Here is a 22,537-nt window from a genome sequence, read left to right on the forward strand (position 1 = left end):
CAAACTAAAAAACAGAAAATAAATACAGGACTCACGGGGAAAGGCTGACCCCCAAAGTCAAGGGTCGGGCTGAAAAGGATCTCACGGGGTCAGAGTCGGAGCCGCCGTGGGGCGCGAGCCCCGGCATTAGTGAGCAGCTGCATCCGCCCCGGAAGGTCCCCTGGGGCCCTGCGGTGGCTTTCCACAGCGCCATGTTGGACGGTCCTCCCACTTCCCACCCCGCCGCGCTCCCGCTACTCTGACCGTTCTACCTGTGCATCTCGCTGGTGGAGTCAACCTGGATTGGATTCCTTCCGAACCCCTCCTCCCTTTCCGGCTTCGCCCGCAGTTTCGGCCTATCGGGTTGAGTCAGATAAATCAGGACGGACCAAACAACGCTCTCATTGGACATCACTGGTGGGGCGGGAGGAGGAGGGAGCCCGCGCCCGAGCGGAAGTAGCCGTCGCGTCGCTGATTACGTAACGTTGCAGGACCGAAGCAGTTCCGCTGCCTAGTGTGTACGCGGCGAGCCAGTCCTGGCGCCGCCCGCTCGGCTCTTTTAGCGCCAGCGATAGCGGTCCGGACGCCGCATGAACATGGACTCCGCCGGCCAAGGTACCTGCGGGGCCCGGCGCCTCCGCCGCAGATGGGCCCAGGCCGCCGGGTGTTCCCCCTCTCCCGGCGTCGAGTGTGCGATTCTCAGTCCTCTCAGCCTCTGCTCGCCCACCCCTCGCTCGGCCCTCTTCAGCTCCCGGGCCACTGACCTCGAAGCTCACGATGGTCGTGGTGTGCGTCTTTCACCCGCGGCCCAGACCGCTCTCTGGGCTCTCTCCAGCCGCCCTTTCGGTCTTCTCTGGGACCTCTCCGAGGTCTGGTTCCCTGGCGGCTGCTGTTGCTCCCGTATTTGGGTTCCCTCGCTCCAAGCAGGTCTCACTTATGCCGCCCCTACCCCCACCCCCCTCGCCCCGTCCTTGCTTGCTCTGCCACCGTGGAGTCCCTGCGCGGGGCACCTGGACCCAGTCCGAGGTGTTGAGGACGGCTCCCGAGAAGGGAGAAGGGGTGGTGAAACAGTCTCCGCGTTCAGCAGAGCTCCCCGTGGGTGGCAACTCTGCTCGGAGCTCAGCCTACTTAGGGGTCGCCTCATGGAGAGGGGTGGAGGGAGTCAGGGGCACCCCCAGGATACCATGCCTGTTTCCAGAACAGTCACCTCGGAGCAGTACGAGATGGCCACTGAGGGATGTGGAGCGAACCCAGAATTTTAAAATCTTGAGAAGATGGTACACGTCTGTCTTCCATTTTGGGCTCTAGAGAGGGATGCTAAATTTCTACGTTGAGGTAACCACACAGAATAAGTTCAGGAAGCTTTTCCACTGTTTAACCTGCAGCTGCATATTAAGCATTATATATATATGTATATATAATATTTCATAACATACATATGTGTGTGTATATATATATATATATATATATGTTTGAGAGGGAGTCTTGCTCTATTGTCGGGATGGAGTGCAGTGGCACCATCTTGGCTTAGTGGATTCTCCTGCCTCAGCCTCCCAAGTAGCTGGGAGTACAGGCACGTGCCACCACGCCCAGCTAATTTTTGTTTCTAGTAGAGACAGGGTTTCACTCTTGGCCAGGATGGTCTGGATCTCTTGACCTCGTGATCCACCTTGGCCTCCCAAAGTGCTGGGATTGCAGGCATGAGCCACTGCGCCTGGCCACATTTATCTTTTTTCAAATAGAAGAGAAAGCCTGGGCACGGTGACTCACGCCTATAATCCCAACGCTTTGGGAGGCTGAGGCTGGTGGATCACTTGAGGTGAGGAGTTTGAGACCAGCCTGGCCAACATGGTGAAACCTAGTCTCTACTAAAAATTTAAAAATTAGCCAGACATAGTGGTTCGAGCCTGTAGTCCCAGCTGCTTCGGAGGCTGAGGCAGGAGAATTGATTGAACCCGGGAGGTGGAGGTTGCAGTGAGCGGAGATCACGACACTGCCCTCCAGCCTGGGTGACAGAGTAAGACTTTTCTCAAAAAAAAAAAATCAGAATCAGTTGATAAAACAGTGGATAAACTTCACGTAGTAAGCATTTGTCAAGTGCCAAGAAAGTGCACAGCTCCAGTCCTATGGGGCATTTGAAGGGAATGAACTGCTTTTAAAAGCCAGCTTTTAAAAAGGGTATCTTTGTTAAGTGCATTCAATCTGTTTGTTTTGTTTTTTAATTGAAAAGGCATAGTTTTTCTTTTCTTTTTTTTAAATATTTTTTTTTCATAGCAGATCAACTTGTTAGTAGACTCCTTAGAATTTATACGGTTGACAGACATATCTATAATTAGGGATACTTCTACATCTTTTCAATCTATGCCTTTTATTTTAACTTACTTTATTTTTGAAAGAGAGTCTCACTGTTGCCCAGGCTGGAGTGCAGTGGTACAATCTTGGCTCACTGCAATCTCTGCCTCCCGGGTTCAAGTGATTCTCCTGCCTCAGCCTCCCGAGTAGCTGGGATTACAGGCGTGTGCCACCATGTCCAGCTAATTTCTTGCTTTTTTTTTTTTTTTTTTTTGATGGAGTTTTGCTCTTGTTGCCCAGGCTGGAGTGCAATGGCACGATCTCGGCTCACAGCAACCTCCGCCTCCTGGGTTCAGGCAATTCTCCTGCCTCAGCCTCCTGAGTAGCTGGGATTACAGGCACGTGCCACCATGCCCAGCTAATTTTTGTATTTTTAGTAGAGATGGGGTTTCACCATGTTGACCTCGTGATCACCTGCCTCGGCCTCCCAGAGTGCTGGGATTATAGGCTTGAGACACTGCACCGGGCCAATTTTTTGCATTTTTAATAGGGGGTTTCACCATGTTAGCCAGGATGGTCTTGATCTCCTAACCTTGTGATTTGCCTGCCTCAGCCTCCTAAAGTGCTGGGATTGCAGGCATGAGCCACCAAGCCCAGCCTTATTTTAATTTACTTTTAAGGTCGTCTCGGTGGCTCACACCTGTAATCCCAGCACTTTTTGAGAGGCCAGAGTAGATCACTAGGTCAGGAGTAAAAGACCAGCCTGGCCAAGATGGTGAAACCCCATCTGTACTAAAAATACAGAAAAATTAGCTGGGTGTAGTGGTGGGCACTTGTAATTTCAGCTACTTGGGAGGCTGAGGCAGAGAATTGCTTGAACCCAGGATTTAGAGGTTGCGTGAGCCAATGGTGCCATTGCACTCCTGCCTAGGTGACAGAGTGAGACTCCATCACCATAAAAAAAAGTGGAAGATCTGTTAGATTGAGCTGCTTTCTTTGTAGCAAGGGTTTCCTGCCTCTGAAGATAGTATTCTCACTGGGAAGCTGGAATTAGGGTTTGGCTGTCTTTGGCCAGCATTTCTCATGCTCTGAAGCAGCACAGGTGGTATTGGATTTTCATCTCAGGTGGCCTGAGGTGTGGCTGCCCTAGTCTAACGCCCAAGCTGTCCCCACAGACCTTTCAGAGAAGAGGTGTGAGTCTCTAGGATCTCCCTCCCTCCCACCTTGGCTTTTGTCCTGCTAGAGACCTCTACCGTATTTACTTAGGAGTAAACTTACTTGACACTTTCTGGTCTCATATTTTGTCTCTGGCAGATATCAACCTGAATTCTCCTAACAAAGGTCTGCTGTCTGATTCCATGACCGATGTCCCTGTCGACACAGGTGTGGCTGCCCGGACTCCTGCTGTTGAGGGTCTGACAGAGGCTGAGGAGGAGGAGCTCAGGGCTGAGCTGACAAAGGTGCTATGGCTTGACTGTCTGTTCTGGCGTGAATTGGTGTTAAGGCCCTCTTGGATTAATGCTAGGCCAGGGTACTGGCCATATTGAGGAGGAATTGCCTTGGGTGGCCACCCTGCTCTGCCTTCCCAGGGATAGTGGGGCTCTCTTTGTATGTGCCCAGCTCCATGCACTGGACTCAGAGCCACCTGGAAGTAGAGACAGGGCATGACTTCCTCCCCACACTTCTTCCTGGTCCTTCCCAAGTGCTCCAGGGAGAGTATTCACACACAAACTGCCTCTGAGCAGCCATCTGCTGGGAGTGTCTCTGTTGGAATTAACACATGATAATCTTTTTTTTTTTTGAGATGGAGTCTTGCTCTGTCGCCCAGGCTGGAGTGCAGTGGTATGATCTTGGCACACTGCAACCTCCGCCTCCCTAATTCAAGCAATTCTCCTGCCTTACTCTTTTGAGTAGCTGAGACTACAGGCGCCTGCCACCACGCCTGGCTAATTTTTTGTATTTTTAGTAGAGTTGGGATTTCACCGTGTTAGCCAGGGTAGTCTCAGTCTCCTGACCTCGTGATCCACCCACCTCAGCCAAGCGTGAACCATCGCACCCAGCCTAATTTTTGTATTTTTAGTAGAGACAGAATTTTACCATGTTGGTCAGGTTGGTTTTGAACTCCCAGCCTCAAGAGATCTGCCTGGCTCAGCTTCCCAAAGTGCTAGGATTGTAGGCTCGAGCCACATGCCCAGCCAAAAAAGAGAATTTTTTTTTTTTAGGATGGAGTCTCACTCTGTCACCCAGGCTGGAGTGTAGAGGCATGATCTTGACTTACTGCAGCCTACACCTCTCAAGTTCAAGTGATTCTCTTGCCTCAGTCTTCTGAGTAGCTGAGATTATGGGTGCACACCTCCCAAAGTGCTGGGATTAGAAGGAAGAAAGATAATTCATTTAAAAATTTTTTTTGAGACGGAGTTTCACTCTTGTTGCCCAGGCTGGAGTGCAATGTCGCAATCTTGGCTCACTGCAACCTCCGCCTCCTGGGTTCAAGCGATTCTCCTGCCTCCTGAGTAGCTGGGATTACAGGCGAATGCCAGCACACCCAACTAATTTTTGTATTTTTAGTAGAAATGGGGTTTCATCATATTGGTCAGGCTGGTCTCAAACTCCTGACCTTGTGATCCACCCACCTCCGCCTCCCAAAGTGCTGAGATTACAGGCACAAACCACTGAACCTGGCCAGGTTTTTCACCTTTTTAAAAACATGCCCAGTCCCAGGAAAGAGCTTGGACAAGCCATGGTCAACTTGGGTTATTCCTCATGACTGCAAATGGACACAATGATTGGTAGCTCTACCAGAACCATTTAGCTTGGGGGCATGGGACAGTTCTCTGGAGTCAAGTTCCTAGTACCAGATTAAAACAGATATCTGCTGGCTGGGTGCAGTGGCTCTTGCCTGTAATCTCAGCACTTTGGGAGGCCAAGGCTAGTGGATCACCTGAGGTTGGGAATTCAAGACCAGCCTAACCAACATGGCGAAACCCCTTCTCTACTAAAAATATAAAATTAGCCAGGCGTGGTGGTGAGCACCTGTATTCCCAGCTACTTGGGAGGCTGAGGCAGGAGAATAGCTAGAACCTGAGAGGCAGAGGTTGTAGTGAGCCAAGATCGCACCATTGCACTCCAGCCTGGGCAACAAGAGCAAAACTGTCTCAAAAAAAGAAAATCTGCTGTAGACACTATTCCTAGGATGAGTTAATGCTTTGGTAAGCGGAAAGTTCTTGTGTAACTCTTCTGGCGCTGTGTATGAGGATGTTAGTCACTTCCTGCAGTAGTGATGGCTCATCATGTCAACTGTGTGCTTTGCAGGTGGAAGAGGAAATTGTTACTCTACGCCAGGTCCTGGCAGCCAAGGAGAGGCATTGCGGAGAGCTCAAGAGGAGGCTGGGCCTCTCCACCCTGGGGGGCTTGAAACAGAACCTGTCCAGGAGCTGGCATGATATGCAGGTCTCTAACGCGTAGGTACCTGCCCCAGCCGCACGCCAGGGCTGGAGAGAACGTGTACCACAGATGTGTTTCTGGCTTGTGTAGGGGGGAGTGTCTTCGTGCTCAGGGACAAGGTCCAGCCATGGAGTTGAGTGGCCTGTTTGGAAGGAGCCAGTGGGAGGCCCTGAGCTCTTGACCCAGGGACTCTGCCTTTTTTTGTTCAAAGAGCTTGAAGTCTACATGTGTTTTATTTATTTTTAAATTCTTTTTTTTTTTTTTTTTTTTGAGACAGAATTTCGCTCTTGTTGCCCAGGCTGGAGTGCAATGTCACGATCTCAGCTCACTGCAACCTCCACCTCCTGGGTTCAAGCAATTCTCCTGCCTCGGCCTCCCGAGTAGCTGGGACTGCAGGCACGTGCCACCATGCCCAGCTAATTTTTGTATTTTTAGTAGAGACGGGGTTTCTCCTTGTTGACCAAGATGGTCTCGATCTCTTGACCTCGTGATCCACCTGCCTCGGCCTCCCAAAGTGCTGGGATTATAGGCGTGAGCCACCATATCCGGCCTTATTTTTAAATTCTTGTATATTTATTTACTTTTTTTGAGACAGTGTCTCTCTGTTGCCCATGGTAAAGTGCAATGGCGTGATCTTGGCTCGCTACAACTTCCACCTCCCAGTTTCAAGTGATTCTCCTGCCTCAGCCTCCAGAGTAGCTAGGATTACAGGTGCCTGCCACCACATCTGGCTAATTTTTACATTTTTAGGAGAGATGTGGTTTTGCCATATTTTCCAGGCTGGTCTCGAACTCCTGACTTCAGGTGATCTGCCCACCTTGGCCTCCCAAAGTGCTGGGATTTACAGATGTGAGCCACCACACCTGGCCTTTCGTTTCCTTTTTGTGATGGTCTCACTGTCACCCAGGCTGGCGTGCAGTGGCGTAATCATGACTCACTGCAATCTCAACCTCTTGGGGTCAAGCAGTCCTTCCATCTCAGCTCCCTGGTAGCTGGGACTATAGGCGTGTGCCACCATGCCTGGCTAATATTTTCACATTTTGTAGAGACAGGGTCCTGTTTTGTTGCTTAGGCTGGTCTGAAATTCCTGGGCTTAAGCAATCCTCCTGTCTCGGCCTCCCAAAATGCTTGGGATTACAGGTGTGTGCCACCACACCCAGCTTATGTGTTTTAAAACAACAGATGGAAACATTGGCAAGTTGTCCAGGTGGAAATTGATAGGAAGAATGTGTTTCAGGGTCCAGACTTGAGAGAGGAGAGCACTGATCAGGTCCTTACTGTGGGTGTGGCATGGTCACAGCCTGTGACCCAGATTTGGCCATATGGGCTGGGCTCAGTGACTCATGCCTATAATTCTAGCACTTTGGGAGGCTGAGGTGGGTGGATCACTTGAGGTTAGGGGTTCAAGACCAGTCTTGCCAACATGGTGAAACCTCCTCTCTACTAAAAAATACAAAACTTTGGCTGGGTATGGTGATGTGCACCTGTGATCCCAGCTGCTGGGGAGGCTGAGTCAGGAGAATCTCTTGAACCTGGGAGGTGGAGGTTGCAATAAGCCAAGATTGTGCCACTGCACTCCATCCTGGGCAACAGAGCAAGACTGTCTTAAAAAATACAGGGCTGGGCACGGTGGCTCATGCCTATAATCCCAGCACTTTGGGAGGCCGAGGCAGGCGGATCACGAGGTCAAGAGATCAAGACCATCCTGGCCAACATGGTGAAACCCCGTCTCTACTAAAAATACAAAAAAATAGCCGGGCATGGTGGCATGGTCCCAGCTACTCGGGAGGGTGAGGCGGAAGAATTGCTTGAACCCAGGAGGCAGAGGTTGCAGTGAGCCGAGATTGCGTCACTGCACTCCAGCCTGGCGACAGAGCAAGACTCCGTCTCAAAAAAATAAATAAAATAAAATAATTGAAAAAAAAAAAAAAACCAGATATGATCATGTTGTCCCACAACCCTAGGGCCTCTGACATTTCATGACTACACGGTCCTGTAACCCTGGGGTCTCTGTCCCAGGTGTGGCCCAGCTCTCTGAACTTGGCGCGTGCTGCTTTGACCTTTCATGACTACACGGTCCTGTAACCCTTGGATCTCTGTCCCAGGTGTGGCCCAGCCCTCTGAACTTGGGGCCTGCTGCTTTGACCTTTCATGACCACACAGTCCTGTAACCCTGGGATCTCTGTCTCAGGTGTGGCCCAGCCCTCTGAACTTGGGGCCTGCTGCTTTCTCACTTGGCCCTTTCTACCTGGCTCTTCTGAAACATGACCTTCAAGGTGGGGCGGGCGTGGAATGCTTCCCAGAAGCCATGTTCCCACAGAAAGATCAAGTCACGCTTCATAAATCTCACATATGAAAAGCCCAGGTTTTTGTCCTAGGACATCATAAGTTTTCAATCCCAAGGTGTTTTGGAGCTGTGGGCTGTGCCCTTCCAGTCCCCCAAAGCTCACCTGGCGGCCTGGGGCCTGCATGGGGCGTGTTAGGGGCCCTGGACCCTGTTCTCAGGCTGTCTGTGGAGCTGATGTTCCTGCCAGCTGGTCCTTCTTTGTCTTCCTTGGAACCTCACCTGCAGTTTGAAGCCTGAGTTAAAATTGTTCTTCTAAATAATTCACTGTAGACTTTCTGTTTTTAGCTATGTGAAAACTTCTGAGAAACTTGGAGAGTGGAATGAGAAGGTGACCCAGTCAGACCTGTGAGTGCCTGTGCCCTCAACACCTGCTCCTTCCTCCTCTCTGCCTCAGTCAGGGAAGGGGGGTGTGCATGCTTAGCACAAAGCTTGTTTTGGTGTTTGCTGGCTATATTTTCTTAATATTACTTTTCCTCTCTTAGCTAAACTATCCTTTAAACTTTTGTGGAACAGGGAGTAGTAGCTGAAGGAAACTCTCTCAGCCACCTGACCACACTTAAAACTCCCCTCTGCCTGACACATCCCATATATAAGAGGGCTGCACTGGTCCTGGCGTCATCTCTCACTAATAGAGCTGCTTGGCTTCCCACAGTGCACAAGCCGGACAACACCATTTGGCCTGATTTTGTTGGTGGCAAATTTTTGTTCTAACCCCAACCCTTTTCCCTGCTTAGCTCCAGCTGGTGGGTCTCAGAATTCTGTTCATCCTTTAGAGGCAGTTCTTGAGTGGAGGGTGTGGTGTAGGATGTGCTGGTGGAATTCAAAGTCCTGGTGGTCTGGGAGGCACCACACTGTCGGATCATCAGCCAATGTGGATTAGTGTGGATAGTTGTATGTGTGTGTGTGTCGGGTGTAGTTCAGAGTGACTCCTAATGTTTGGAAATCCTTCAGCTAGATAATTGCACTTCATTGATTTGTGCTCTGATATGATTATAACTTCTTTAAACTGAGTAGCGGAATATTTTAAATAGTCACTGTGGGAGCTTTCCATCAGTTATTTAGAAGGAAGTACTGTTATGGTTGCCACAGAAGACGGGCAGAAAGTCCTCCCATGTTTGGCTGAAAGGAAGTAGTTGCTGGCAAGCTTGTCTTGAAGGTCTTGGGGGGCCAGGCTGGCGCTCTGTGTTTGTGGAGCCTTTGTGTCTGGTGTCACAGTGAGGGGCAGTGTTAGGACCTGGCAGTTTATGGGCACAGCTGCAGCAGCCAGCTGTTGACCTGGGTGTTCCAGGAGCACTGGCGGGCTGTGTCTTTAGGGCTGCATTGAACAGTGACTTTGCTGGGCTGCAGATCTTTCTTTCTTTCTTTCTTTTTTTTTTTTTTTTTTTTGAGATACAGTCTTGCTCTGTTGCCAGGCGCCAGGCTGGAGTGCGGTGGCACGATCTTGGCTCACTGCAACCTCTACCTCCCAGGTTCAAGCAATTCTCCTGCGTCAGCCTCCCAAGAAGCTGGGACTACAGGCGCAAGCCACCACACCCAGCTAATTTTTTTGTATTTTTAGTAGAGACATGGTTTCACCATGTTGGCCAGGATGGTCTTGATCTCTTGACCTGCTCATCCGCCCGCCTCGGCCTCCCAAAGTGCTGGGATTACAGGCGTGAGCCACTGTGCCCGGCCTGCAGATGTTTCTTAGGTTGGGACAGTGATGGTCATCCTTGCAGTCTGGGCATCAGGCAGATGCACAGTGCAGACTCAGTCTTAGGAGACTTCAGTGCTATTCTGTAAACCAACTGACACAAAAAAGGTGCCGGGGGCGCGGTGGCTCACGCCTGTAATCCCAGCACTTTGGGAGGCCGAGGCGGGTGGATCACAAGGTCAAGAGATTGAGACCATCCTGGTCAACACAGTGAAACCCCGTCTCTACTAAAAATACAAAAATTAGCTGGGCATGGTGGCGTGTGCCTGTAATCCCAGCTACGCTACTCGGGAGGCTGAGGCAGGAGAATTACCTGAACCCAGGAGGCGGAGGTTGCGGTGAGCCGAGATTGCGCCATTGCACTACAGCCTGGGTAACAAGAGTGAAACTCCGTCTCAAAAAAAAAAAAAAAAAAAAAAAAGGTGCCGGGATCCTATTCCAAACAGTGTTTCAGAGGGCTTGCTTACAGCTCTCAGAATCCTGACCCCTCTGGAGAAACCTGTGGCTCAGCATGGATGCATATGGCTGATGCGTCCCCTGGCAGAGGCCATTTTCTTGAGGTTTCACTCCCGGTTCTTGGGGGAGACCTGTGAAACTGGCAGCTCCAGAGTGGAAGCGTTTCTGTCCCGACAGCCTGGAGGAGGGGGAGGCAGACGGGGCGGACGGGGTGGGGCGGGGCAGGGCAGTGGTCACTACCCGGACATCCCAGGTGAGGGCAATGGTCTCTATCTGGACTGCCTAAGTGGGGGTGATGGTCCCTACTGGGACAGGACGGCCCAGGCAGAGAATAATGGTCTCTACCGGGATGACCCAGGTGGAAGGGATGGGGCTCAGCAGGTGGGGCCTGAGGATGTGGCCGAGGCATGTGCTCCTCCTGGTTGGTGCCTCTCCTAGTCAGGTTTCAGGAGATGGGCTGTGGGCCGCCTCCACTGCCCAGAGCCCTTGCAGAGGAAGGCAATCAAAGCTCCCTGCATCCTGACCCACTTGTTTGTAAACTCTTTCAGCCAGGGGCAGCCTGGAGAATGGGAAGGAGTGGAGTGGGTGAGTGGAGTGGAGTGCTGGTGTTTGGCCCTGTGAGGCTGCGATGCGGCCACGTTCTCCTCAGTGGCTCATGTCTGACTTCGAGAGCAGCCCTTTTTGTGAGTGGCAAAATGATTGCCTTGTTGGATTCTATTTATAGGCAGAGCTAACTAAAAATCCCAGTGCTGCCGGGCGCGGTGGCTCAAGCCTGTAATCCCAGCACTTTGGGAGGCCGAGGCGGGTGGATCACGAGGTCGGCAGATCGAGACCAACCTGGTCAACATGGTGAAACCCCGTCTCTGCTTAAAATTACAAAAAATTAGCTGGGCACAGTGGCATGTGCCTGTAATCCCAGCTACTCAGGAGGTTGAGGCAGGAGAATTGCCTGAATCCAGGGGGCGGAGGTTGCGGTGAGCCGAGATCGCGCCATTGCACTCCAGCCTGGGTAATAAGAGCAAAACTCCATCTCAAAAAAAAAAAAAAAAAAAATATCCCAGTGCTGAGAGGGCATTGTGTAGATTCTGGAGTTACGAGCTGGTTCATTTTGAGTTGTTTTGGTTGTAGGTGACGGGAGCACTCACCCAGCAGAGAAGCCCTTGTTCCAGTGCCGCAGCCTAGCAGTGTGGCCCCTGTGGGTCTCCCTGGACCAATGGCTGTGGCCTGGGAGGTGGTGTGCTCTGGCCAGGCCTGGATCACCTGTCCACCCAGAGTGGAAGTGGGGGCAGCCACCAGAAGAAGACTCAGGAGAGCGGGAGTGCCAGGATGTCCACCAGATGCCCTGTGCTGGCCAGGGGACAGCTTACTGGCCATGGGATGAAACTGCTCTGTCCAGGGCTCTCTTCCTAGAAGGTCTTAGTAACTCCCAAATGGGTTCTGGCTGCGGTTGCCCGGCCTGGCGCTCTCAAGTACAGCTGAAGGTGGTTATTGGATGCAGATGCTGGCTCTGAGCCCTGCCCCGTCCTCGTCTGTCATGGAGTAATAACAGCCCTGTCTTCTGATTCATTTGAGGAATGTGTGTGCCTGCGTGTTTGAGGCTCTCAGAACAGACTTGCAGCCCTGTGAGCCTTGGAAGGGGGACCTCACAGCTGCTGCTGCCACCACTTCGGAGGCCCAGGATGGGACTAAGAAGGGGAAAGGAGAGGTCAGAGCCATAGCCGTATTGTAGGAAGAGAAGGCCAGGGAGGTGCTGCTGGGGGCCTCAGGCCGTGCAGGGGATACCCAATGCTTCCAGGACCATCTGAAGTTTGGAGGCTCCTATTTCCAGAGGAGGTTCCCTTGTGACCCCTTGTCCTCACACCCAAGTAATGTGCGGGCTGTGGAGCCACCAGGGCTTGAGTGTGGTTTATGGCATGGCACAGCATGGACCACAGTGGCCCCTTGTGTCAGCGTGACCGTCAGGACCCTCCTCCTCCTCGGGTGGGTGGTCCTTACCCACCCACAGGTAACGCTGAGGACCCCTGTCTCATTCTGAAGGCAGTGCCAGGCACAGGTGGTTGTTTTCTCTCCGACTTCAGTTTTTCATCCCCACTCTTTGAGCAGAAATGCAGGTGCTGTAAGGACCTTAGAATCCTCTGCTGCAGGTGACTTTGCTTCAGCAAACCACAGAATGTTCATGCTTTTTTGCCTTTGTTATTTCAGGGAAAATCAAGGTTGAAGATGTTTTCAGAATTTATATTTTTGAAACTAAATGTAGCAAGTCATTAGTTATTTATACCTGGTGTTTTATTTAAAAACAACAACAAAAACCAAAAACAGCCATGGTTCCAGCTGCACAGTCTGGATGAGAAAGTGCATCTTCTGGGCCAGGCACGGTGGCTCACACCTGTAATCCCAGCACTTGGGGAGGCTGAGATGGGTGTATCACCTTAGGTCAGGAGTTTGAGACCAGCCCGGCCAACATGGTGAAACCTCGTCTGTACTAAAAATACAAAATTAGCCGGACGTCGTGGTGGGTGCCTGTAATCCCAGCTACTTGGGAGGCTGAGGCAGGAGAATCAGAGGCAGAGGTTGCAGTGAGCCGAGATCGCACCAGTGCACTCCAGCCTGGGCGACAGGTGCATTTCGAAAAAAAAAAAAAGTGCATCATCTGGGTAGGCCTTGGGCTGGGGGCCCGAGCAGGCACCGGGCGGGCACGAGAGCTCTGTGCTAGGATGTGCTGTCAGCAGTCACCTGCTGTGTTCCACATTCATGTCAGCAGCTGGGGACTAGTGAGTAGCAGCATTCTGCTCACACGGGGCCTCCTGCAGGGAGTGCTTCGGAAGGCTCGTCGTCGTTGGTGCCTGCTGGGATCTGGTGTGGCTATCGGGAGTGGGAGGAGCTTGTGCCTTCCCTGGCACCCATTCCAGATGCCACAGTCATAGCCTGGGCTTGCCAGCTCTCTAGGTTGGCACTGGCAATGCCAGGATGGCCCTGGGAGCCCGTCTCTATTCAGCCTGAGCTCCCTGACTTCATTCAGGGAGGAGCTGTGGTAAGTGGCTGTGGGTTCGCATTTTGGTTGTGGGCTTTGTTACTGGAGGCTGTGCTTACAGCAGCAGCTGGATGAGGGCCAGCGATGTCAGGCGTTGACTGTTAGGGTGGCCCGCGTGTCCCTGCAGCCGTAGCATCCTGCCCGCTGCCCTTGGCCTGTCCCGTGGGCACCGAAGCCCTGGAAATTTCATTTGGTGGGATGCACCATGTGGGTGGACACCTGGGGAGCTGGAGGGGGTGGAAGCAGGCCTTCACTAGGGGCACTGTGAGAAGAGGCCTGGGAATGGAATTGTCCCATGTCCCCGTGGAGCACACAGGGCTCCTTGTGGGCCGCATGGCCATGCTGTGAAGCTCGTCTCCCACAGGCCTGGTTGAGCTGCGTTTTCTCCCCTCAGTACGGTCTCGTGGGAAGAGGAAAGGGGACCTGTACGAATGTGTTAGGGTTAAGGATCGGAGAGGCCTTTCTGCTTTGGCACTGCCTACACGCCTGCACCTCAGGGGGGCCCATCGCTCTCTAGCAGGCAGATGGGGTGTCTTCTCTGTAGTCAGAGGGACTGTGAGAAGTCCGGACAGTGGGCTCAGTAGGTGTCGGGTGAGGGGTGGAGTTGGACTGTGAGATGAGAAGGCAGTGTCATTGCAGGGCTACGGGCCGTGACTCACAGTGTTGTTGAGACTCCTGGGCAAGCACAGCACAGGCTGCTCCTCGCTGCAGGGGCCTCTGGGGGCCAAGGGGCTCTGGGCCTGCACCCCTCCACAGCCACCTGGCGAGCATCCACCCCTCGCTCCAGCTCCTTTCCTTGGTTTCCCTTGGGCTCGCTCCCTGTGCTTTGCTTGGCTGTGGGTGGTGGCCCACCCATGCTGTCTGGTTGGTTTAACTGGTGTGTATTCTTCCAGCTACAAGAAGACTCAGGAAACCCTTTCACAGGCGGGACAGAAGACTTCAGCTGCCCTGTCCACAGTGGGCTCTGCCATCAGCAGGAAGCTTGGAGACATGAGGTGAGACCTGACCCTGACCCTGACCCTGCTGCCCCGAGACCTGGCCAGGGCCAGTGCAGGGTGAGGCATTGGAGGCGCTACAGGAAGCCTGCCTGGAGATCAGGGCATAGGCGCACTGGCTCAGGGATGTGGCCATCATGGCCCCCAACCAGTCTGTGTGCGGACCCTTGCCTGAGAGGTTTGTCCATTCCCATTGGCTGCTGTTCTGCCATTTCTTTCTTTTTATTTATTTATTTGTTTATTTACTCATTTATTTTTAAGATGGGGTTTCACCATGATGGCTAGGCTGGTCTTGAACTCCTGACCTCAGGTGATCCACCCACCTCAGCCTCCCAAATTGCTAGGATTACAGGTGTGAGCCACCGCATGCGCCTGGCCTGTTCTGCCATTTCTGTGTTCTTCAAGGAGGGCGGCTATCAGTGCCCTTGGGTGACTTGTAGTGCTCAGGGTTGGTGAGGGAGGAGTATGCTCCTTGACACCTCATTGAGAGGCAGCGACCCCAGCCTGGGGGTTAGGGTCAGGGTGGGACGGCAGTCCTCCACCATCTCCAGGACAGGTGTTCGGCGTGGCGCTTCCTCAGGGTATTGCCCAGGTCTCAGAGAGCGCAGTCAGATACCAGGAGGCCCTGAATGAGCCTTCTCTCCTGGAGACTGGTGACAGCCACCTGGCCGTCAGAGGTCCCTCAGCAAGCAGCCTGGGCCCAAGGACTGAGCAGGGGGCCGGCACTTTGTGGCTGGCACATCTGCCCTGCCTGCCCTGCTCTGGGCTCCTCGACCACAGCATGGTGATGAGGGGATTGAGCCAGAGGCCTGGGTATGATGCTCAGCTGGGCTACCTCCTGGCTGGGCCTTAGTCAGGCCTTCCTTCACAGGGCTGTGTGAGTGGATGATGTGAATTGTCCCCGTCACTGGCATGTTCCAGCCTCTGGGTGCTGTTGCCCACCCTGCCCTGACCCCTTTCCCTTTCTCAGAAGTGGTCTTCTGGCTTTTGGATCTCAGGGAGTGCCTCCCTGTAGCTCTGACCCAATCATGGCAAAGGTGGGTGCGAGGTTCCTGGAGGGCCGGTGTGTGGTCACAGCACTGACCCCCTGAGTCCTCTCCTCTTCCTCTCTTGTGGCCCATGCAAGATTCAAAGATGGGTGCATCTCCTGCTGGGCTGGCTCGCTGCTCCCTGTCTGCCTGCCTTAGGTTAGGTGTGTCCTGCCTTCCAGCCTGGGGTTGCCAGGTGGGGGTCGTCCTGCACCAGCCCCTTCCCCTGACCACTGAGCCAGAGGCCAGGACACACGGCCACACACCCAGGGACCCACCCTGCCAGGCAGAGGGCACGGCCCAGGGACCCACCCTACCAGGCAGAGGGCATGCCCCGTGCCCAGGAGCTGTGCCTACTTTTAATTTTGTTTGTTGGGCCGAGCACGGTGGCTCACGCCTATAATCCCAGCACTTTGGGAGGCCGAGGCAGGTGGATCACGAGGTCAAGAGATCGAGACCATCCTGGTCAATAAGGTGAAATCCTGTCTCTACTAAAAATACAAAAATTAGCTGGGCATGGTGGTGCATGCCTGTAGTTCCAGCTACATGGGAGGCTGAGGCAGGAGAATTGCTTGAACCCAGAAGGCAGAGGTTGCAGTGAGCCGAGATCGTGCCATTGCACTCCAGCCTGGGTAACAACAGCGGAACTCCGTCTCAAAAAAAAAAAAAAAAAATTTGTTTGAGGTAATCTACCCTCCCGTCCCTGCAACTTCTATTTCAAGAGGTGTTAAACTGGAGAAGCTGCACAGTCATCAGTATGCAATGTGTGTATTTCCTCTGTATACCCTCACACGTCCAGGGCTCCATGCTCCCTAGCAGCTGTGACTCGGGGGGTCCTTGTGGGGCACCCTACAGTGCAGGTCCCCCCCCCCCCCGGCTGAGCTTTGCACCCACCTCCTGAGTTTCAGCTGGGCTTGGCCTCGCAGTGCTGTTTCTTCCTGAAAATGCCAGTCTCAGCACAGAGCATCTTCAGGAGGCAGCAGGTGTCTGCCATGCCTAAGTTACACCAGCCATCAGGAGGCATCTCACTCCCTTTTGAGTTTGAGAGTATCGTGGTGGAAATCCAAGGGGCAGGCAGAGCCTTGGCACTGACTGGAATAGCTGCGCACAAGCCAGTCCTGGCTGTTTTGATCCTGGCAGTTCTGTGTGTGGCCTGTTTTCTTGGGAAGCACAGGGACACAGTCCCGGTTCTCTGCTCCCTCTCTTCTGATGGGGAGAAAGGCTCTTGCTCTCCTCAGGCCTGGGGTTGACAGCTCTCTCTGTTGTGTAGCCTCAGGATGTGGCTGGGAGTGAGCAGAGTTCCTGTTGCAGTGACACTGGCTCAGCTCTGTCAGTGTGCCTGGCCACAGTGTGTCATGTGTTTGTACGTGTGCCCTGGTACATGGGGCTGACTGGGGTGAGCGGGGCCTCAGGCTGACCTGGGAGGAGCCAGCTCCGTTCCAGTTGGCCGGCTGTGTTCACGGTGCCCGTGGTGGTGTCCTGTGTGCTGCTGTGGTCAGCCGTGTTCACGGTGCCCGTGGTGGTGCCCTGTGTGCTGTGTCCTGCTGTGTTCACAGTGCCCGTGGTAGTGTCCTGTGTGCTGTTGTGGCCGGCCGTGTTCACCGTGCCCATGGTGGTGTCCTGTGTGCTGCTGTGTCCTGCCCTGCTTGCTCTTCCGTTTGTGTTTGTAGTGGTGTAAACTCTGACATCTGGAGCCCCTGGTGTATCCCCCTCATCTCCAAGAAGTAACAGGTGGTTTCTGAGGTCTGGGCCCATTAACATCTTGACTTAGAGACTGAGATTGAGAGCTCTCTGCTCCCTGAAAGGAAAAATTAGGCTCTGGGAGGGTTATATCCTGAGTTAGGGCTGGATAAACCCAGCAGACCCTCCTGACCCTTGGGTGGAAGCTCCTTGGGCCAGCTGCCAGCACCCACGTCTGTGATGGGCCTGCCCTGGAGCACCGGCGATGGGGATGGGGGAAGGGGCACTGGACGCAGGTCAGAGAGGGGTTTACACCAGGGTCGGTCACCATCCAGCTCCATGGTCTCCTAGACGAGGCACCTGCCATCTCGAAACCTCGAGTGAGTTGAGCATTTGTGGGTTCTTCAGTGGCTCCCTCCATGTCGGAGTGGAACTGGCTGCAGTGTGTGGTAGCAGCTGCCCTTGGACACACAGGTTTCCAGGTTGGGGTCTGTGTGCATGGATAGAGCTCAGGGCAGACATGCTTGGCACCAGGGGTGTCCCACATCCTCCCACAGGACTTGTGTTCCCACAGCTGACTCGCTTAGGGGCACACGGGCTGCTCTGGTTCTACGGAGCCGGCCAAGCCCAGCTGTGGTGCCGTGGCACATTTCACACCTTTGCATGGCTGGATGGGGCCAGTCGTGCTCCTGGTGCTGTGGCTTTTCTCCAGCCTCCAAACGGGTGTGTCCTGGGACGTAAGGCATGGACAGGGCATGGATGGGGGCCTCTTGTGCACAGCCACAGGGCTGAGCAGTTGCTAGTCACGAGCTCACGGGTCCTCCTGTTGAGTCAGGATTTGAGGAGACTGGAGACAGGGCTGTTCTCCCTGACCGTGTGTGGACTGGAGGAGCCATTCTGGAGGGTTTTCCCCTGCCGTCCTGGAGGGTCTTCTGAGCATGAGCGGGGGGCTTGGGGCTCTGCACAGAGGGCTGTGAGTGGGTGCTGGCCTCCCACCATGCTTACGCTGCATTTCCTCTTCTCTCCTGCTGCCACCTTCCAGGGCTCATCCGTTCTCACACTCCTTTAGGTAAGGCTGAGCCTGGACACCTGTGGAAGACTTTTCTGTGAATCGGGGCAAGGTGGGCTCTGGCAGGGCCTGTGGGAGGCTGTGCTGCTGGAGGGCGGGTAAAAGTGGGATCACCCCTCCCAGCGGTGCCAGCTAGGTGGTTGCTGCATCTCGGGGAACAAAGCAGCAGCATGGGATGGACGCAGAGTTCCCCCTGGAACCCTCCCAGCCCCCGACACTTCTACGTCCCTCCTTGTGCTTCTTACCCAGGCTCGCAGGCCACCTGCTCCCGGGTCAGTGAATAGCTGACCTGGCGTCCACTCCTGAGCTTACTCCTCAGAAAATATTTTCATGTGGGAGAGCTGTGCCGACCCTCTCACCGCCCTTCCTGATAAACATGAGTCCTGCTTTCTGGTTTTCCTTCAGATCAAGTTTTGTCATGTTTATGACCTGAGAGCGGAGGTGCTCCTCCCACAGGGCCCTCTGACCAGAGTGGGCTTTTCCAGGCCAGCACCTGCCCTTCTGGCTGGAACCCGGAGGTCTAGAGCCAGGTCCAGAGCAACCTGTGATTTCATGTTTTTACTTGACCTGGTTGTTTCTTGTTTGCCAAAAGGCCCTTTAACTTGCTGAAGTCAAGTAAGGGCATCTGAAGGCTGTTTGAACCAAATGCTCTTCAAAAGCCCAGGCCTGGTCCCCTTCCAGCTTCCCTACGCACTGCTCTCCTCCCCCTATGCTATGCGCTGGGCAATTTGGGGTGCCCCTCATGAGGCCAAGGGAGGACCCTGGGGTGGAGTTTTCCTTTGGGGGCGTTGTGTGGATGGGCAGGCAGCTCTCGCCAACTGCTGGGAGTGGGGGAGTCCCAGCTCTGGCTGTGGCCACCAAGTTGAGTTGTCTGTGGACCTCGGTGTTAACTCTTGCTTCCTTCTCTGCTTCTGCCGTGCTTCCAAGCAGCAGCTACTCCATCCGCCACTCAATAAGTATGCCAGCCATGAGGTAACGTATGCTGCCCACTGTGGCTCCAGAGCCGAGTGGCTCTCTTGGGGGTTGGGGCCACTGGTCGCTCCTGGCCCTTCCCATATCCCTGGATTCATTAAGGACACCATTCCCTTGGCAACCTCCTGAGGGCTAAGGGCTAGGAAAGATCCCCTTCTAGGCTGGCAAGGATTCCTGGTAGGGGTCAGGCTCTTATCCTGCAGCCTCCAGAGGAGATCCTTGTGTGAAACTGGGCCATGTCCTTTCCAAGTCCTGGCCCTGGCTAGGGCGGGGTTTAAGAGGCTCGCACACAGATCCTGGCACTTGCTCTCAGGACACATCACGGGGCTCAGCCTTCATGGAAACACTCAGAGCTGTGGTCCGTGATTCTTAAGAGAGCCCTGTTCTCCTTGTAGGGACTCTGGCTGGGTGTTGCAGACATGGTGGCCTCTGGAGGCCCCGGGCCTGGGGCGGGTATTTGGTTGTGTGGGAGAGACTGAGTGGGATGGAGCTGGCCTGCCCTGCTTTCTCCTCCTCTGTCTCCTTATCAATCACTCTGCTGTCCCAGAAGCATCCTTGGTTTTCCCTTCTGTTCTCTAGAGATGTGCGTGAAGAACCCGACTTCATAACCCCAGTACAAGAGCCAAAGGTGTACCTTTAGGGTATAGCACAGAGGGGCTGATACCCCTAGCTGCACAGTCACGGGGTTTTCAGTGGCCTTGTTTGATGTCTGGGCCTGTCCCTGTGGTTGTTGGGCCTGGGAAACCTCACTTCTGACCCGGGGAGTCTCTGGAATGACCTGGATGTGTCACATTTTTGCAGTGAGATCTTGGGCTGTTGTTAGGGACCATTTGGAAGCTGGCCCTCGCCCCGAGGCCCTTCAGAGTTAGGAGGGCAGCACCCCCAGTGGCTCTTGACACCAGCACTCTTCCCTCTCTCTTTAAAGGAACTCTGCAACCTTCAAGTCATTTGAGGACCGAGTTGGGACCATAAAGGTAATTGAGCCAGGACTATCCGACCGATGTTCTTAACAGGGTGTGACCTGTCACTCACATCAGCTTGTTTGTTACCAGTCATTTAGTCATTGTGGATTCACATGGAGTTGTAGGAAATAACACACAGAGGTCCTGTGCCTCTTACACAGGTCTCTCCTGCGATAACATCTTGGTAAGCACTGTAGTGTAGTCTCGCCCTCAGGACGTAGAACGCCTCCCCACTGCGTGTCCTGGCACCTCCTGTCCTGCCCCCAGCAACCGCTAGTCCACTCTCCATTTGTATAATGTTGTCATTTCAAGAACGTCACATAAATGGAATGGCACCATGTAGCATTTTGGCATTCACTGTCTTCTTTCAGCTTAGTTTTTTGGAGGCCTGTCTGGGCTGGTGCCCGCCGGGATTTGCTCCCTGTCATTGCTGAGCAGTGTTCATGTGACAGAAGCTTTTGTAGAGCATTGAGCATGGGCCTGGGATCTGCCTCCTGTGTGTGCTCTGTCTCAGGTTTTTCTTTCTTGATCTTTTCTCTCCTGTAGTCTAAGGTTGTGGGTGACAGAGAGAATGGCAGTGACAGCCTCCCTTCCTCAGCGGGGAGCAGTGACAAGCCTCTGTCGGATCCCGCACCTTTCTAAGCCTGAGGTTGCTTCGCCTACCGCAGAGCACACGCAGCACACCCTCAGCAACGCAGCCGCAGCTCTGCGCAGCCAGCCAGGCGGATGAGCAGAGCTGGCTTGGAGGACAGTCCTGCCCATCCACAGGGAGATGTAGCTGCTGCGTTCGCATGAATTAGAGAACACAGTCTTGTACACAGACATTTTACACTAAAGTTTATAATGAAGCAGATCACTGCTGTGTCCTTCCTAGGGGTGCAGGAAGTGGATGGGGTGGAGGCTTTCAGAGGATTGAGCCAAAACCCAGGCTCCCTTTGGGAATCTTGCTAGCCCATCAGAATGTTGAAGAATTGAAGAGTCCTAAGCATAAAATAAGTGGCATTTTCTGACCCCTTCCTCCTCCTCCTTCCCTGACTCTCAGAAGGAATGCAATAACCCAGCAAGTCCTACCTGCCGCAATTTTTTGATCTCAAAATGCTAAACCAGAAAACTGTTTTGAGACCCCCCCCAGAAAGGAAACTGATCAGCAGCAGCTGCCTAACTGTTCCACTAATCTAGCTTTAACAGACGCAAATTCATTATTTTTTGAATGCAGTGGACTTTTCAAGAATTAAAATTAGGCAAAGCAGCTTTAGCCTCATAGAGAATATTATTTCTTCAGACTCAAGCTGAAATACAAGCCTTACATTGCCTTATGCTTTATTTCTTTGTAATTTTTATATGTATATAGGTGAGGGTTCCTTAATGGTTTTGAGCACAGTGGGCAATTTTACACCTAGCCTGCGTGGCAGCCTGTTCAGTTGGGTGTTTTATTTCATGCACACTCCATCCCAGTTTACAAAACCTGCCTATCTTCTCAACCTTGTCTGCTCCCACTGGCTGCCCCGCTCTGCCCCAAAGAGCTTAAGCTGCTGGGGATGGGAGGGGCCAAGAGAAGGAAAAGCTTGTCTTTAGCACCCTTTAAAAAAGCTGTGCCCCTTCACAGTGCTGCCTCTGCATGGGCCTGGCCCGGCTGGCTGGCACTCGTCAGTGACTCCAGCCGGCCTGTTTGATGCACTTGGGATGAAACGACCCCACAGGTCAGATGGAGGGTGGGGCATGGTCATCAGCCAGGATTGCTGTCGCCTTTTCTCATGAGCTACAAAGATCTCTTGTTTTTAAGCGGTCAGACCCCGACAGCTTCTCTCACACCGGGGCCCCGCGTGTCGGGTGGCATGGTCTGCAGGGGCAGCTCTGTGCCTTAGTGGCTCTTGGAAGGATGATGAGGGCTTGCCTGCTGTGTACACGGCTCTGCCACTCCTGGGGGGAAGGGCTGCTCAGCTTAAGGTGCTCTACTTGTAGAGCTTGTGTCCTCTGACAGTCGTGTCCCCAGACAGTTCAGACACCCTTGGGGACGGCACTCCACACACGGTAAAGACGCAGGGGCTGGGGAACCCCAGCCCTAGGTGCCCTTTGTCCAGGGTTAAAATCAGCCTGTGGGATGTGGTGAGAAGGTGGGCTGCACAGGTGTAACTGATGTATCTTTTCCCTAAAGTTGTAATAATGGGTAATTTGTCAATAAAGCATTCCTTGGAGGAAAGTCCACCTTGGCTTGTGTGATGTGTCGGTCAGGACCATGACAAGAGTGGTGAATAAACCAACACATGGTACCTGCCCTAGTGAGTCCACACCCTTGGGAGAGGCAGGCAGGGGATAGTCCAAGAGACAAAGGGCAGCTCCTCAGTGCTGGGTGACAAGTGGAGCCAATTGTGAGGGGAGAGTGGCATATGGCCAACCTGTTGGGCCAGACCCAGCATCTTGGGCACTGAGCCCTGGGAGGGTGAGGAGGAGCTCACCAGGTTCCAGGTTGGGCCAGAAGCTCCAGTGGCTTTGCCAGCTGCCCCTGCAGGCACTGAGCTGCTGCCAGGCACACCTGTAGTCCCAGCCGTCCTGGAGGCTGAGGCAGATCACCTGAGTCCAGGAGTTCAA

The 22,537-nt window shown here is 53.5% G+C and overlaps 1 protein-coding gene across 5 annotated transcripts; it reads left to right on the forward strand.

Annotated features, from left to right (window-relative positions):
• Window positions 1–452: 452 nt before the first annotated feature.
• Window positions 453–22,148, forward strand: TPD52L2 (TPD52 like 2). 5 transcript variants are annotated; one of them, XM_002747758.7, is made up of 9 exons: window positions 453–594; window positions 3,586–3,731; window positions 5,584–5,732; window positions 8,348–8,407; window positions 14,136–14,237; window positions 17,988–18,014; window positions 18,945–18,986; window positions 19,912–19,960; window positions 20,495–22,148. In XM_002747758.7, exons 1-9 carry the CDS (start codon window positions 570–572, stop codon window positions 20,588–20,590), a joined length of 696 nt encoding a protein of 231 aa, XP_002747804.1. In that variant the 5' UTR covers window positions 453–569; the 3' UTR covers window positions 20,591–22,148. The 5 variants fall into 5 exon arrangements, with proteins under 5 accessions (XP_002747804.1, XP_008994530.1, XP_002747803.1 ...); XM_008996282.5 differs by lacking the exon at window positions 8,348–8,407; XM_002747757.7 differs by lacking the exons at window positions 17,988–18,014; window positions 18,945–18,986.
• Window positions 22,149–22,537: the final 389 nt, after the last annotated feature.

This window comes from Callithrix jacchus, chromosome 5, assembly GCF_049354715.1.
Source record: "Callithrix jacchus isolate 240 chromosome 5, calJac240_pri, whole genome shotgun sequence".
Classification (NCBI taxonomy): Eukaryota; Metazoa; Chordata; class Mammalia; order Primates; family Cebidae; genus Callithrix; species Callithrix jacchus.

Coding starts and splice junctions, on each gene's coding strand:
- TPD52L2 (XM_002747758.7), top strand. CDS start 570: ATGAACATGGACTCCGCCGGCCAAG. Junction 5,733..8,347: donor GATATGCAGGTCTCTAACGC/GTAGGTACCTGC, acceptor TTCTGTTTTTAG/CTATGTGAAAACTTCTGAGA. Junction 19,961..20,494: donor ACCGAGTTGGGACCATAAAG/GTAATTGAGCCA, acceptor TCTCTCCTGTAG/TCTAAGGTTGTGGGTGACAG.